At 42.7% G+C, this 17,330-nt stretch overlaps 1 protein-coding gene across 1 annotated transcript; it reads right to left on the bottom strand.

The window, feature by feature from the left end:
• Positions 1 to 451: 451 nt before the first annotated feature.
• LOC100283692 (sterol-4-alpha-carboxylate 3-dehydrogenase, decarboxylating) lies at positions 452 to 8,508 on the bottom strand. Its single transcript, NM_001156593.1, is given in 12 exon segments — positions 452 to 669; positions 761 to 827; positions 976 to 1,132; positions 1,278 to 1,452; positions 1,556 to 1,652; positions 1,783 to 1,981; positions 5,693 to 5,772; positions 5,875 to 5,997; positions 6,261 to 6,431; positions 6,515 to 6,648; positions 6,839 to 6,928; positions 8,174 to 8,508. Coding segments are annotated over 12 exon segments (1,659 nt in total). The 5' UTR covers positions 8,415 to 8,508; the 3' UTR covers positions 452 to 544.
• Positions 8,509 to 17,330: the final 8,822 nt, after the last annotated feature.

Below are 17,330 nucleotides of genomic sequence, written 5' to 3'. Positions count from 1 at the left end.
AATCAGCCTATCTAAATGTGCAACAAATTGCTTGTCGTGACACTTATGCAACAACAACAACAACAACAATAACAATAACAGTAAGATGCATTCAACAATGCACCCATCCATCTGGGGAAGTTATTGCAAGATGCATTCAGCATCCATATGTCAAACAATATGAGAAGTAAGGGTGGTAATGGATCGCGATCCAAATGTTTCTTCACAATTTCTTTGGACTCTAAATAAATTTTAGTTCAAAAATGAATAGAAATAGAGTCCAATCATAATCCAATTCGATCTTTACTAGAGCCTATTGTCACCGTTGATGGGAAGAGAACCACTCCGAGGGGAAAGGGGGAAAATGTACAATTTCATATTGTACATCAACTATCAAGAGGAAAAGAGTCCAAAACTTGCATATGTGCCGCTAGGCAATTCTACAACACCATCAGATGAATACAGAAGAAAATTTAGGTCAACGAAACCCAGAAACAGCTGGAGCTGAAGATAATATCAGTAAACAAAGTAACTGGCAGTCTGCAAGCTACACCTACGTTTGTTTCTAGCTAGATGATTCCTTGGCAGAACCAAAGTGCAGAAGAATGGTACAGGCGTCGCCCACCATACTATCAATGCTGTCCTCCCATTTCTCATACGCTTTGAAGCCTGTGAAAACCAGAGCAGTACCTGTCGTTGACAAGAATTTCGCACACCATCAGTCATGTGTTCATGTTGCTTATATCACGGGTCTAAGTGAAGAATGACAGATTTTCATTACCTATTTTAAATGCAGCCTGAGAAGACATGGAACTAAGGATGCTGACAACCAGCAGAGATAGTGAAACCTAGCAAAAACGGACAATGATGTTTTAACATAAAAAGTATACGAACAATGACTAATGCTTCACATGGCATTTGGAAATTGACTTGTAAAGCATGTAACAAAAATTCTAATCTAATGAAAGTATCAGACAGAAGCAGGGCTTAGCATGCCTTGAGAAACAATAGCCAATCATTTCCTCTACAAAGAGATCTTAGCGCACTGACTAAAGAGTTCCAATTCGAACTAATGGAATTAGCAATATGATGAGCCTGTGCCTGGGTGATGTGAAAATTAGAGGCCTCGAGTTTCTCAACCTTGTGACCGAACCTGCAAAGTATTACCAAATATATAGTAAATTAGGACACTCAACAAAATGGAATGATGGAAAAGATGGAAAAAAGATCAAAATACCAGTTAATCATTTGATAGTAGGTAAATACAACAAATGAAAAGGGATAATAAAGGACTGTACAGATTTGATGGCAGCATGCCATGAATGAATAAGAACAGAGCAGTTAGTGACAAAAGCTTTGCCATCGCTGTGATGAAGGTGTAACCACATGTAAATAAGTGGTAGTAGATAACAGCCAACAGTAGAAGCACTGTCACAGTTTGCTTCGCATCTTCCCAAAGTACTGTTTTTGCAACTGCATATGAATAGATAAATTGGTAAGGATTTCAAATGAAGTACAAAAGTACTATGAATATACAGGGTATGTGTGGGCACAAGGGATGAAGGCAGTTTCATACGATTTCCATTCCCGAGGAAAATTGAAGCCTTTGATATACTCCTATGATTCTGAGCTTGTAGATGGGAGTACGACTCTACTGTTCTCTTCACTCCATCCTTAATTTAAAATAGGCCATCAATTACTTATTGCAAAATAGTACCGAAATAACTGACCCAACCCCATCAAACACAAAATACATCGTGTCAAGAAAGATCATTAATGAAATTAAAGGATATAGATAAGAACCTTAAGGGACACGAGAGGTTCATAACCAAGCTGCTCCTTTGCTCTTGAGCAACTGAATGTCCTGTTACATGAAAGCAGCCTGATCCTTGAAGGGGTCAGCTGAGGAACTTTCATTCCATACTTGGCAAATTTCTGGTAAGTCCATTCTACAACATGAGCCACCGGCATCATAACAGAGACTGGTATTTTTACTGAAGGCCTGTAATGAAGTTCAAACACATTAGTACACTGGTTTCTGGCCTGCTGGTATAGACATGAAACAGATTTAGATTCCCCATCCTCATTCTTTTCGTAGGTTGTACCATGTAGGTTAATGCTTAACATGAAAAGGCACAGTAAAGTTAAGTGCAAAAGGTAAACATCAGATATCAGAAACAGCTAAAATGCTTCAGTAGCATATGTAATCATAAGACCGAGCAATCTATACATGAGCTTAGAGAGTGCTAAAATGGTTTGTATCTCCAGATCTTAATAAAAAAATTGGTTATTGAGCATCGTCTGAGAGAAATAACAAGGATCTCCATGAACCAATTTGCTAGTTGATGAAAGCCATGCAGGAGTAAATAGAAAATTGGAATTATAGAGAGAGACTATAGAGTCCAAAGGTTTTAAACTCGGTAGAACTAAAATGGAATATATGAGTGTTAGACGTGTGTGTGCCTCCCATATACTATTTCATCTATTAATATAGTAGCCCAACCCTAGTTAGGATTAGGGTCTCTATTCTCACAACATGGTATCCGATAGGTTTTCTCTTCTTCCAGCAACTGCCACCCTCTTCACACTCAGTCCGCCCGCCCTCCACAACGCGTGCCTCACCCCCTGCCCGTGGTGGCACCCGCGATGCCCATCTGCTCCCCCCCTCGACAGCCACGACAGCGCCCATAGCCCATAGGTCTCCTCCCCATGACTAGCTTGGTCGATGCGCTCATTTTCTCTACTTCCGGCAACATAGACGCACTTTCCTCCCCGCGTGCGAGCCTTGCGTCGGCCAGCTCCTACGGTGCCGACTTCCCCTCCTCAAACTCCGGCACGTGCAGCTTCCCATTCCCCAGCAGCGCAGAGCACCGACAAGCGCAACCCTATGACCGTGCCCACATCGTCGCTGTCTCCTTTGCCTCCCCTGCATGGAGCGTGGACCAGGCTCCCCTCCCCTATAGCAGTAGCCCCACTCCTCCCCACGTCTGTTGGCAACGATCTCTATAGTCGCGCACCTGTGCCACACTCCTCTGTGTTGAACGTTCTTACCCCCACGTGTAGCCTGCCCCGCCGAGGTCTCTACTGATGGTCGTATCCTCCTCAGGCCCCCCTACTCCTTCATGGCCCAATACGCCGCTTTCAGCCATCCCCTTTCTCCGGCGACATGGGGACATGGGTGGCCTGTGGCACCGATATCTTCCCTCCTCCCTCGATGCATGTCCTTTGCCATGCCACGATCCACGTGCCTCCCAACCGTGTGTGTCTCTCCCTTCACAACGACCAGCTTCTCTGGGCCACGTTCGTGGCCTTTGATCGGGCCATGAACCCTGTTCTTTGTGACTACGTCGATCTCTACCACCCTCCGGCCTTCGTCCACCCTTAGGAGGGCCACCATGCTATTGGGCTGTTTGTGTTCCACAGTGCTGAGATTGTCCACCACCCGTGCTCACCGTTAGCATGCTAGCCACTGGCGGCCTCAGCGCCCTCCTCGATGGCTCTGTGGGGGTGCCTCCCCTGGCTCTCTCCCCGTACCCCATGTCATTACAGCCCACTCCTACTCCCACCGACTGGGTTGCTAATTCTGGTGCCTCGTATCACACAACTCCTGATATCGGTATTCTCTTTACCTCATCCCCACAGCCTCACCTTCCCTTCTTCCATCATTGTCAGTAATGGGTCGACTCCGCCTGTCACCTCAGTAGGCGACACGGTTCTTCATGGTCCTTTGACCTCAACAAAATCCTTGTTGCCCCCAACATCATACAAAATCTTCTCTCGATTTGTCGCTTCACCACTGACAACCACTATTCTATAGAGTTCGATACCTAGGGGCTCACCATATGGCATCTTACCACTCGTGTTGTGGTCGTCCGATGCGACAACTCTGGCCCCTATATTCTATTCGCTTTCCTGCCCCACCACCCTCATCTTGTGTTGCCAAACCCTACGCCCTCGCCACCACTACCTCTGCCTCCACTTGGCACCGTTGACTTGGCCACCCCAGCCACGATGTCCTTTCTAGACTCTCACCTCGACCATTCCCTGCCCCAGCGGCAACATTGCCTCGCCTTATCATGCTTGTCAGCTTGGTTGCCACACTCACTGACCCTTCACCTCTTCCATGTCCCGCACCGCTCGCCCCTTTGATCTCGCCCACTGTGACATTTGGACATCCCCGATACCGAGCCTTTCCGGCAACCAATACTATTTGGTCATCCTAGATAACTTCGCTCACTACCTCTGGACTTTTCCCCTCCATCATACATTTGATACATTCCCTAGCCTATCTCATTTCTTTCACGCACAAAGCACATGGGGATCGACCTCTACTTCGTTTGTGAGCCTGTTGCCGTCGATGATGTATGTCCTCCGCATACCGACCACTTCACAGTTCGTCGATATCTTCACCAAGGGGCTCCCCTCTACATTGTTCTCAAAGTTTTGGTCCAGTCTCAACATCTGTAAGGCCTAGAGTCACGACTACGGGGGTTGTTAGACATGTGTGTGTCTTAACAGTAACGGGCTTAGGCCCAATCCATATATTATTTAATCTATTAATATAGATGCCCAACCCTAGTTAGGGTTAGGGTTTCTATTCTCCCAACAATGAGATGTGAGTTTGACACTACTACACATATTAGTGTAGAAGGTTCAGTAGTGCTAGTAAGGATACCTTTCAGTATTTAGGATCAATGATATAGAGACAGAGATATTGATGAATGATGAAGATGTTAACCATAGAATCAAAGTAATGTGGATGAAATGGCGTCAAACATATGACCATCTATGTGACAAGAGGGTAACACAGAAGCTAAAAAAAGACAAATCAGGCTCTCGCGTGAGTGGGGTCTAGGAGAAGGAAGAGTCGAGGCAAGCCTTCCCCCGTAAATGCAGAGAGGCTGCTTCGAACACACAACATGGTGACTTAGTGAGACAGTTCTCACCACTACACCTGGCTTGTCCTTCAAAAAGAATTTTGGCCTACAAAAAGACGACATGCTTGATAGATAAGTGTTGCAAAACCGCGTATGTTGTGTTGGATTTTTGACCATACATGAAGGGATCAAGTTCGGGATGATGATATATGTGATACGCTACGGGTAGCACCAACTGAAGAAAAGCTTGTCCAACATCAGTTGAGGTGGTTTGGGCATGTCCAACGGAGATCTCCATAAGCATTGGGACGTAATGGGATCCTAAGTCATAATAGTAATAGGAAGAGATGCAGGGGACAGCTGAAGTTGGTATAGAAAGTGGCAGTAAAATGAGACTTGAAATGATAGAATATACCGAAAGATTTACCTTGAATAGGAGTGCATAAAGAACAACTATGTGTTGAACCTTTACTTGTGGTTTCTATTAGGTTGTAACTAGTCTATCTCAACTTGCTTGGGACTAAAAGGCTTTGTTGTTGTACCTTAATAAATAGATTCTCATAGCTCAAAAATAATGTTGTGTTTTCAATAGGGAAGAAGGGAAAGAAAATCATCTTGACACTGTCAAAACTTAGACGTCAATTAAGCTTAATATGAAACTCAAATAAAGATTACAAATATTCCAAACCTACAGGAGGAATTCAGTGAATATGAGATAAGACTGCATGAGCTTTCTAGTTATGTGGAAAGTTATTTGTCATAGATTTGGCTGGTGAGTGATAACAAAAGTCTAGGTATTACATTATTCTACAGATGTCATTGTGAAACATGAATACCTTTCATATCCAAGACCTTCTAAAATCAATGACATGAACTCCCAGAATTTTATAGGCTCCATATTTGTTATGAAATAGGTCTGGAAAAGCAATATCAAATAGGATTAGTGAATCTCGAATGTAAGATGCTGACCAAAAGATCCAAAGTTACCCCACAGTTTATATGTAAGTGAAATCCATACTTTTCCAGCGGCTATCTTTGCACCATCTTCAGATGATAGAGTTTTCTCCGCACAAACATGGCCATATGCCACATTTTCCACGTAGGTGAAATCATAGTAGTTGTTCCCATCACCAATAATGTACTGCATAGGAAGACAATAATGTTTTTTTAGGAAGTATTAAAATGAAAAACAGTTTCATATGAAACTTTTATAAAATATAAAGGCTAAAAATGTAGCTCACCAAGATCTTAATTATTTTTGTCAAAAATGATTTCAGCAACTAATTAAAATATAAATGGTACTATGAATCTATAAATGAGAGTTGTCAATATGCAGTGTGATCACCAAGACACCAACATTTACTAGACTAGCATACTTAAGTCCATGCATGTAGCTATTCTTACTTTGGACTTCCCTGCCCTTGCAGCAGCAACCAAAGATGGAACCATTAGCTTATCACCAGGGCCAAAAATGCTACTTGGGCGTATACAGCATGTAAGAAGCCCTTCCCTACCATTAGCTCTCATCACAAGCTTTTCTGCATCCGCTTTCGTTTCTGAATATGAATCATTAAACTGGAGTAAGAAAACATCATGTCAGAAAAGATAGAACAAGTGCAAGCCACTGACAAATCAAAATGGAATGCATACAAACAGACCTTATCTGGGTAAGGCATTGATTCATCTGCATTAAAAATTCCATGAACTCCATCAAACACGACACTAGGTGAACTAGTATAGATGAGTCTCTTCACCTTGCAACGGATACAAGTGTCAATAACATTCTTTGTTCCTGCACAATGTCACATGCAAATCATTGCAGTAAACAAGGTTTACTTGTTAATTGTTAGTGATATAGTGATACGTAATGGCAATAAGTAAACATGGCTCAATTCGGTGTTATCTCATAAACAAAACTAAGTGTTGTCATTAATTATGAAGTAGGAACCAAAGCTGGCTACACACAAGTTAGCAGTACCAACCATCGACATTGACTCCATAATGAAGGTGGAAGTTGTTGATGGATGAATCTGGAGCAGCCATATGGAAAACTACTTCTGCCCCTTCAAAAGCTGCAGATGAAAAACACATGCAATGGAATAAGCACAAAGACTGCATGCATCAATCAATCAATTGAGTAATGCAAATACTATCTATTTCATATTAGACCAATTCATATAGTCAAAACTTATAGCCTACCATCGAGATAAAGTGAGTGATTTCATAACTTCGCAAAAGATTAACAAACTTGACAAGTGTGAAGACAACTGCAACTAACATGGAGAGCTCTGAAACTAAAATTGAAAAACAAAAAGATTAAATCCATCACATATGTACTTATGTTTCTATGATACTCAATATCATATGGAAGATTAAAAAGTTTGAGAGACCACAGATCATCAAAGGGTTTAGGGTACAATGGTGACAGTTGTCTCACTGAGTCACTATGTCGCGGGTTTGAAGCAGTCTCTCCACATTTGCGGGGAGGGCTTGCTCGGCTTATCCCTTTCCTAGACCTCACTCATTTGGAAGACTCCGGCTTTGAGTCCACCCTTATAAGTTATAACATTAACTTACTGGTATGGTTTAATATCATACTGAGCTGGTTCAAAACTTCCCATTATTAGCAGCAAATTTTCATTAGAAAATTGTAAGACAGAGAAACAATTTAATGCATTTCTCATATCAGTATATGACACCCAATTATATCCTACAGGCTAAGGCGGGTTAATGCCAATGATTAAGAAACATCAAATCCGTAGCTGAAATATCAGAAACTGGATCCTAGTTTTGTACCACCACTTACCTCCACATCACACGGGTGAACCCTCTTTGGATGAACTCATTGGTTTCAACAGTGAACCCTTTGTGGATTAACTCATTAGTTTCAACAAGATCAACATAGGAGCAATATCTGGGACGAAATAAAGCACTAGGCCACTATATAAACTAGACATTAGACAAAACTCATAACCAGGAATGTACACAGTGTGAAGCTAATAGGAAGTTCCACAAAAATGGGATCAACACTATACATAAAGTTAGCTCAATCATATGGAACTAAGTGAAGATTATATAAGGCAGATATTAGCAATATTGCGAACCAAATTATGTGTCCCCAATGTCCAGCATCACTAGTTCATCCGATTTCTTAAGCAGCCCCCAAGAGTGGACACCAACACATCCACTTCCTCCAATAGAAGGGATCTTCAGATCCCCCCCCACACACACACGAAACGAAAGGGCACCGCCGCGTCGCCTTATGATTCCAACCTGGCTAACAACATGGGAAGGGGGGCAAATGGGAGACCACGCACCTCTGGCGACCTGGGCCTTGTCACGGAGGTCGGCGGACACGTAGACGGCCTGGCCTTCGCGGAGAGCAGCACCCAGGAAACCCTCTTCTTCGTCGCGGTCGAGCGTGATGGCAGGGCCCAGGTCGGCCACGCGCACCCGCCACTCGCCGGAGCGGAGCAGCATCGTCACCAGATGCCTCGCGGCGAACCCGCGGCCGCCAGTCACCACGCACCACCTCCCATCGCCTCTAACCGCCTCCATCTCCCTTCCCGCCGTCGCCGCCGCTCGAATTCGAGGAGGATACAAGGAGGGAGGCAGACACACCACTGCGCGGCTACGCCGAGCGCCCGAATCCGGAGGTGGCCTCTGCCCGCCGCGATCCGATCTGTGGCTTTTTCGGCGTCAGAGGCTGTCAATCCAGTGGGTCCGACTTGTCATTGGTTGGTTCATATTTCTCCTCCATTGGCCAGTTGGCCACAGGGAAGCGCTCCAGCATGGCCACCGTTCAAAGTTTTGGTGCCACTTTTTGTGCGCACGTTGTAATGGGAATAAAAGAAAAAAATATACTAACTTAAACGTGTATATTATATGTTGCAACGTTATATTTATTCCTTCCTTTTTTATTTATCACGTTTTAGTTTAAAAATAAATTAGCTGATGACGAATATTCAAGAAAGAGGGAATATATATAATGATATTCACAGTTAAATCAGTGACATGTGTTGAGAAGGAACATAAATTATTCGATAAAAATGTTGGTGCGCAACTCTTAAATGAAAACAAAAACACTTATATTATCGAGCTCAATATCTCACAAATTCTTCCCCAATAGTCACGGAATTGTTATGAAACAAGCAATCCTTGTACATTTAATGTATTTAGTATGGAATATAATGCTTGAATTTTCTGTCACTTGGGAAGTTGCTGGTATGGGTTAAAAATAATATGAATACTTGTGATTCAGTGTATCTGCCAGCTTTCTCTCTTTTTGATTCATTAAAAGGGGCTGAATATCCAACAGAAAAGCCTTCACCTCTGCAAGGAAGCAGCACTTCACGATTCAGATGTTTGTTCTTCCATATGAGCATCAGTAGCAACCTTCAGTGCTTGGTATTGGTAACTGATCACGTGATTGGTTGGTTGGTGGCGTCCAGGCCCATGGCGTCGCGTTGACCGAGCGGACGTCATGTTGACCGTGCTCCGCTCGTGTTTGGATGGCTGCAGTGTATGACGGCTACTTACATCTGCGCGTGCAGCCTAGAGCTTTTTTTTGCTCGCTCGCCTGCATAAGCAAAAATGCAGGAGAGCTGCGTTCCTAGCGGTCCAGGCTGGCGCGAGCCCGGCGCTCGATGTGCAATCACAGATTAAGATATCCAAGATAATTCTATTCCACCAGCACTCATTAAAGTTTGGCAAGATATGCCTGAACGTTAGCGCGTAGCAGATGGAAAATAAGAGGAGGCGTTGGGAATGGCACCGCAAATCAAAGTTCATGCAAACCACAAAGCATAAATTTCATGTTGGCCAGTTCTGGTTGCTACAGATGACAGATCCTCGGCATACCAGCAGGGAGCCTAGGCTGGGGCATATCAGCAAGGAACCCATACATTGTCGATGGCCGTGAAAGTAAATTACCATACGCTCATCACGGGTCATGTTACCATGTGGTGCAATTGGCAGCCTAACACACGAAACTGGTCGACCCACCCTGCAATGCCAACACAAGCATCATCACAATAAACCTAATATCACATGAATATATAACGGTTATAGTTTGACAACTGTTAGGCTCCCTACAATAAATCTGGATGTGACACATTTAAGCTCTTAATGTACAACATGCATGGGCAACTTTGTACTCATTTTTTTGCCATGTGCCAAATCGACTAAGCGGTATCTAGGATGCATAGAGAGCAAAATCTTTGTTTCCTGTCTCCTCTATACGAAAATTGGACAAGCAAGACTCTTTATTTTCTCCAGTCACATACTTTGCTAGTGTTTTATTTTGTTTGAGTAATCACACCCACAATTGTATACTTGCTGATTTGTCCCAGCTAAGCAAATAAGTAACAACAAATCTATCCACTACTGACAAACCAAGAGGATGCCAAAATAAACCGAAGCCATAATTGGTAACATAAATTACAAACTTCACCTTGTGCCCAAAACGGTTAGAACTCATGATTATTTGGGAGATCATAATTTATGACATGTGGAACCTAAAATGAAAAAAAATCAGTCAGTACTCCAAGCTATTCTTTTGGGCCAATGACTTGAATTAGGCCCCGTTTCAATCTCACGGGATAAACTTTAGCTTCCTGCTAAACTTTAGCTATATGAAATGAAGTGCTAAAGTTTAGCTTTAATTATCACCATTAGCTCCCCTGTTTAGATTACAAATGGCTAAAAGTAGCTAAAAAAAAGCTGCTAAAGTTTATCTCGCGGGATTGGAACAGGGCCTTAATTGCCCGTGCTATCTGAAGGTTAGCAGTTGCTTGTCTATATTGCTGCACTTTATCTCTGAGGCCTAAGTTCTTTGCCTTTTAGCTTCTTTGTTGGAATGATTTTCGGTATTTTATCTGATAACTAAGTCTAAACTATAATATAAAAGAGAGAGTCTAGCTTTCATATTTTAACTACGGTGCTAATAATATTGATATGCATTGCTTGTTTTTGCATAATGTTGTTTGACGGTATACCCACAGACCTTGCTGGCTCTTAATTTATGGTTAGGCATGGTCCCTATTCGATTATACGTATGTAGTGTTCAAGAAATTCAGTTAGTACTCCAAGCTTTAGTGAACAATATATAAACACATAGCAACAGGGCACATTCAATAAGATCATTCTCTAATAGTTTAAAAGATGGTTCAAATAAAAAATGACAGAATACACGCATGTTGAACGCCTAGTCGTCGAGCCCAAACATATGTAGTTATTAACACAGAGTTGCGCCAGACCTGAACTCACTAGTAATGGCATTCCCTTTCTTGTTGGGGCATGTCCATTAAGTTATTGGTATACATCTTTTTAGTGAGCCAATCCACCTGGGCCCAAAAGAAAAAAATCAGCTCGACATCCAAACCATCAATGATGGCAAGTGAGCAAAAGTTTTGGAGAGAAAAGTAGGATACAAATAGCAAAAATACAAATAAGTTACGTGTTTGGGGCCTTTGTCTTCCGAATGTTCTCAAAAACATGATTTAACAATGTTTTCCGAGTGTAATATATGAACAGGTGCCTTCGGACTCGGATCAGAACCACACAGTGTGAAAAGCACGAACAATACGAAGGTTGACGCAGCGCTGAAGCTACGTGCAAGAGAGCTTCAGCATAACGGCAGAAAAGGGAACCGACTTAAAAGGGAAAAGGCTATTTGGATCTCGGTGGATTACCTTAAAGTCATTAGCAAATGTAAAGGGCATGGATGTAATTTTACACGGGCTGTATCCCGTGCCTATAAATAGATGAACAGTACCCCCGTACTGTTCACGCTGACTTGTATTCGCTCGTGCGTCATAATCGTACTCTTTTATCAAGACAAAGGTACTTTTTGTAATTCAATATTGTTCTTATCCTTCCATGATTACATAATGAAGAATGAATAATATGATATAATTATTTGTGTTATTTTTCATATGTCATATGTTTCTTCTTCTATTTTAACATCCACTGCAATCATGAAGGTATGACCTTCATGACCTTCGTCTGAAGATCATTATATCCTAAGGAAAATAATGCTTCGAAGGACTTTAACCTTTAACATTTTGTGTTGCCTTGTTCTTAATCCATAGCATTTGAGAACAAGTCCCCAACATTGGCGCCCACCTCCGGTGAACCCTTTTTCGACCACCTTCGGCAAGCACTGACCTTCGTCATGCCACCGAAGAAAGCTTCAGCACCAGGGGCTGTCGCACTACAGCCACTGGACCCAAATCAGGAGACCCTTTCTCTTCGAGAGGCCCGAAGCCAGAAGAGGAAGTCCACTAGCCCAACACTCCAGGAGGAGGAGTTGGACCAAGAAATCAGAAACATGGAGATAATCCATCAGCAAGTACAAAGGAAGAAGGAGAAGATGGCCCGACTGGCTGATCTTCAAAGGCAGATTGACGAAGCCACTGTAGAAGTACGCCATCTTGCTCAAGACGAACAAGATCGAAGGCCTCAACACAGGGAGCTTCATCAAGAAGGCCTATTCAATGAGGATGGATGGTATGATGATTTTAATCATGATACCTTTACCTTTGATGATGCTTCTCCTTTAGCAGCAGAACTGCAGGCTATCCCATGGCCTCCATCATACAAGCCACCTTAGCTCCCTATGTATGATGGGCATTCGAATCCGAAGCAGTTTTTGATGAGTTATGAAGTAACCATATCTTCATATGGAGGCAATGCAGCTGTTATGGCCAAATCTTTCGTCATGGTAGTTCGGAATGTGGCCCAAACATGGTATTCTTCTCTTCGGCCAGGGACTATTACTTCGTGGCAGAAGCTCAAGGATATGCTACTGACAAGCTTTCAAGGCTTTCAGACGAAGCCGGTCATAGCTCAGGCCCTGTTTCAATGCACGCAAGACCATGAGGAATATCTTCAGGCATACGTCCGAAGGTTCTTGCGTCTCAGAGCACAGGCGCCTACAGTGCCCAATGAAATTGTCATTGAGGCCATGATCAAGGGGCTTCGTCCAGGATCTACTGCCTAGTATTTCGCCAGAAAGCCTCCACAGACTCTGGAGAAGCTGCTTCAAAAGATGGATGAGTACATCAGGGCTGACAATGACTTCCGCCAAAGAAGGGAGGAAGCTTACAGGTTCTCTGAGGTGACCAGGGGCTTCGGAGGAAGAATCCACCCGAGGCATGTCAGGTCAATTCACAACACTCAGAATGATGACAAAGGAAGTCAGCTGCAGAGGCCGCAGTATTCTTCACAATCTTTGGGGTAGCAACAAAGCTCCTTTTGACCGCTAGTTCTAAGAGGCAGAGGCGCCAGGGGCTTCGGAGGACACTACACGACGGTTGATCTTTAGCGACCCTTATTTGGGACCGACGGTTGGTCGCTAAAAGTTATGGACCGATGGTTGGTCGCTAAATGCGTTTATAGCGACGGTCTGTGGGTCGCTAAAAGTCTAGAAATTTAACAACTTATGGTCGGTCGCTATAGAGTTAAGTGTGTGACTGATGGTGGGTCGCTATAGGGGTACGTCAGTGTGTTCCACTTATTAAAACATCAACACCCCTCAACCCTAGCCGCCTTGCGCCGTCACACTCAACCTAGCCGCCAGCCTCTCTCCTCCTTCGTCCGCCAAACCCTATCCAGCTTCCAGCGGCAGCAACCAGCATTCCAGCCACTCAGCCAGGCAGCAACAGACGGCGGCGCGGGCTCACGGCACGGCGGCAGCGACGACGCGGCGCACTCGCGCCGGTGAGGCGGCGCGAACTCCCCTGCTCGGCTGCTGGAGACTAGAGCTTCTGCGAATCTGCCCCAGTCGCCCCCGACCCCGAGCGGCCGAGCCCCGGACGACGAGTCGACGACGACAGCTGCTCTGCTCCTGCTCGGCTGCTCGCCTGCTCCAAGCCTCCAACGCTTCAACGCTCCTGCTCGGCTGCGGGCAGGCACTCGGCCTCTCCAACGCTTCAACGCTCAAAGTCCCCAGTTGCTTCTAGTGCCTGATTGACCGATTGTGATGTTTCTGTCCACTTCAGGTTTGGTAATTAAGTTATTTAAAGAGCTTGCTTTTTTCCTTCTGAGCTGGTTCGTCCCCAATAAGAGCTCTTTTAGCAAACCCATAGCAGCTCATGTATTAATTGCTAAGAATTATGGACCTTGCAACACAGTTTGTGTAGAAAAATAATAAGGCAGTTCTTTTGTCTATGATAACTATCTTCTGAAAAAACAGGACTTGACTGAATAGAGAATTCTTGAATGTGGAAAACAGGAATTGCCTAAATAGTGATAGGGTTTTTAAATAACTTTTTTGTGACTCATCTTAACTTGTATTTCTATCTGTGGTTAGAAATAGCAAGGAAGAAACATGTCTTGTTTTGGCCTTGATTAGACTACATAATGTTAGTTCATTTATAATACTATCATGCAGATTTCCCTGCTATTATTTCTTCTGACCTTCCAACCAAATATGAAATTATTTGAATCCCAAGTGTGTGTTTTGAACCCTAGGGAATGTTGGTACTGGTTGAATGGCAGTTGTTTGAATCCCAAGTGTGTGTTCTGACATCTGGTATGTCTATTTTCATTTCCTATATTTACTATCAGATTTATAACTATTTGCCTATCTTAACTGTTAACATTATTTTCTCAACTTTGTTTTTGCTTCCTTTGTCTTATCCAGCTCGATCTATCATTGTTACATTATTCAGCTTCACAGATAGTAGCAATTGAATCTTTGGTTTCTTTTATTTCCTATCACATCAATGTTTTTTCCTAAATTCTTGCTAATCGTTTGATATGCAAAGCAAGAAAGTTCAAGGATCTCATGGTAAAAAGTAACAACAGGATATGTGCTGCCTATGATGCACCTGTTCCCAAATGGGCGTAAGTGAAGTCATTTGCTTCTCATTTAACTTTTATTATTATGTTTACCATTTCAGAATATAGCTACTTGTGTGGCTTCTCTAGAGAATGTTCATTCCTTAGTTGATAAGCTAGATCATCGGTTTATTTTATATGAATACAGAATGCATTGGAGCATGCATGTGCGCACACATCTTTGCTGCTGTACCCATACCATTGATTACAAAAACAAATGCTAAATATGTACAGTACTTTATTTTGATTTTTTCCCCATATCATTATACATAATTAAAAGATATTTGTTTTTTTGTGGATTTAAGCTCTGCCAATATTGGAGTGTTTCTTTGCTTAAAATGTGGAGATGTCATAGGGCACTTTGACCTGACATTACAAAGGTTATTTGGACATGAAAATCTTCTTTTTACATTTCTTTTCATTTGTATTGTGTATATATATCATTGCATCTTCAAAGTAATAAGTATTTTCAATACCCGTATGGTTTGCTGTCTATCATAGTTTATGCTTTAGACTCCTTACTCATTTCATGCTTCCGTTATTCTCCATCGGGTTGTCAGTAACTCAACATATTATATGGTGTACTGATTTATGTGCTATAACATTTTTCCTTTTCCTTCTTTGAAAGGTGATATTTGCACATCTCTTCTCCATTGTGTTGTGATAAAAACAGTCTTGCTCTGTTTGTTGGTACTTCACAGATAGCTGGGAGCAATTCCGTATCAGTGGCAGCATAGATGTGATTGATGCTTCTACTACAGACCCTGCCAAGCTCCAGGTTAGACCTGAGAGCTGATTACTGCTGCATTTCACCTACGCGCTTTATAGAGTGCACTGGTCTGGTAACGCTTTGAGCACACAGCCAGTTGTTCTACTAGTGTAAATTAGTGTAGCTGATTACTGCTGCATTTCAGAATTTATTTTGGGAATTATTTAAGTTCCTTGGTTGGTGATATGATTCTGTAATCAGGTGTGCTGTCCGCAAGCATAAAACTGTAACACTGGGGAGATAGTGTGAGAAAATGATGAGTTTGGTGTTAAATAGCAATGGAGATAGGTCATGGTTCTTTTTATTGTACTCAATCTGCCCATAGTTTTCAATATACATGGCCGATAATACTCAGATTTAATAGCATCCCCATCTCGCCTTCAGTCTAGTGGTGTTGTACTTCCATTTCAACAAACTGCATAAGTATATGATTATCAATCAGTGCCTTTTTTGACCCTGACTAAGCATTGTGTATCTCTTAGCACCCTAGTTTTTGGTGCCAGCTTTGGTTTAACATTGGTTATGAAAGATGTTGTAGCTAAGGCATAAGGCTGAAGTTGGTGCATAAGGCTGCAACACTGTCTAGTGGAGGTAGATAAGGCATCAAAACTGTATTTTTATTTGTCAAATGTAGCAACAATATACTAATTTGATGTACTTTTTTCTAGGGTGTTCTGGACAAAGAAAGCTTGTACCTTAAAACAGGAGGATACAAGAAGCTAGAGTGGTTGTCTGAAGGCTTTTGAACTGCTTGAAGCATTAGTGTAGCTTTGGTGCTTTTGTGACTGATCAACTCTGGAGCAGCTAGAGTGATGTAGTTGTGGGCTTTTGAACAATAGCTGGAGTGATATGAAACATTAGTGATGTAGTTGTGGGCTTTTGAACTGCTTCAAGCTGGAGTGATGTCGTGTGGTGCTTTTGTGACTGATCATCTCTGGAGCTTTTGTGAATGATCTAGCTAGCGATCTGTAAATGATCTAGTTGTAAATGATATTATAATTGTGATGCTTTTGTGAATATATAATTGTGGTGCTTTTGTGTTTATGTGATGGATCTATGACTGTGGTATACTAATTAACTGTGTATGTCTTTATGATTTGTGTATAAAAATCTGTGATTTGTGGTGCTTAATTAAATGTATATTATTATTAATAGCAACTGTAAAAAGGGCGACTTTCTGTTGGTTGCTAAATGTATAGTATGATGACTTACGGTTGGTTGCTAAATCTATAGTACAGCAACCCACGGTTGGTCGCTAAATATACAATATTAGCAACGGACGGTCGGTCGCTAAAAAGATGTCGGTCGCTAAAGCCTTTAGCGACGGCACTTACAGCGACCATCCTTATGGGTCGCTAAAAGTTTTTAGCGACCAACCGTAGGTCGCTGAAGGCCGTTTTAGCAACCAACTGTAGGTCGCTGTAAGTGAACCGTCGTGTAGTGGGAAGATATGGGGACCAACCCAAAAAGATTTACTGTCTATTTTGTGGTGAAGACAACGGCCATACTACAAGAATGTACCAAATCACCATCCAAAAGCAGAAGGAGATCACAGAAGCCAAAGCCCGGTAAAGTCAACCGAAGCAGGTTCTACACACTGCTTCGTGTCACTCACCCTACATACCAGAATATGTAGGTAACCATCCTGCAGCTTCTGTTGCTTCGGCTAGTCAGCCACAGGCTTCTTGGCCACAGCTTCCACCTCGGCCGCCACTACAACCCGTCTATTCACGAGGTCAGCAGCCAGAAGGGAGCCATCAGACTCATCAGCAGCGAGACCTCAGGGAGGAATCCAAAGCTCGCACAGTCAACAGTATTGTGCCAGAATCAAAACACATCTATTAAGAGATATCCTACCTCTG

The sequence above is a fragment of the Zea mays genome, chromosome 1, assembly GCF_902167145.1.
Source record: "Zea mays cultivar B73 chromosome 1, Zm-B73-REFERENCE-NAM-5.0, whole genome shotgun sequence".
Taxonomy (NCBI): Eukaryota; Viridiplantae; Streptophyta; class Magnoliopsida; order Poales; family Poaceae; genus Zea; species Zea mays.
This window is presented reverse-complemented; position numbering and strand designations above follow the sequence as displayed.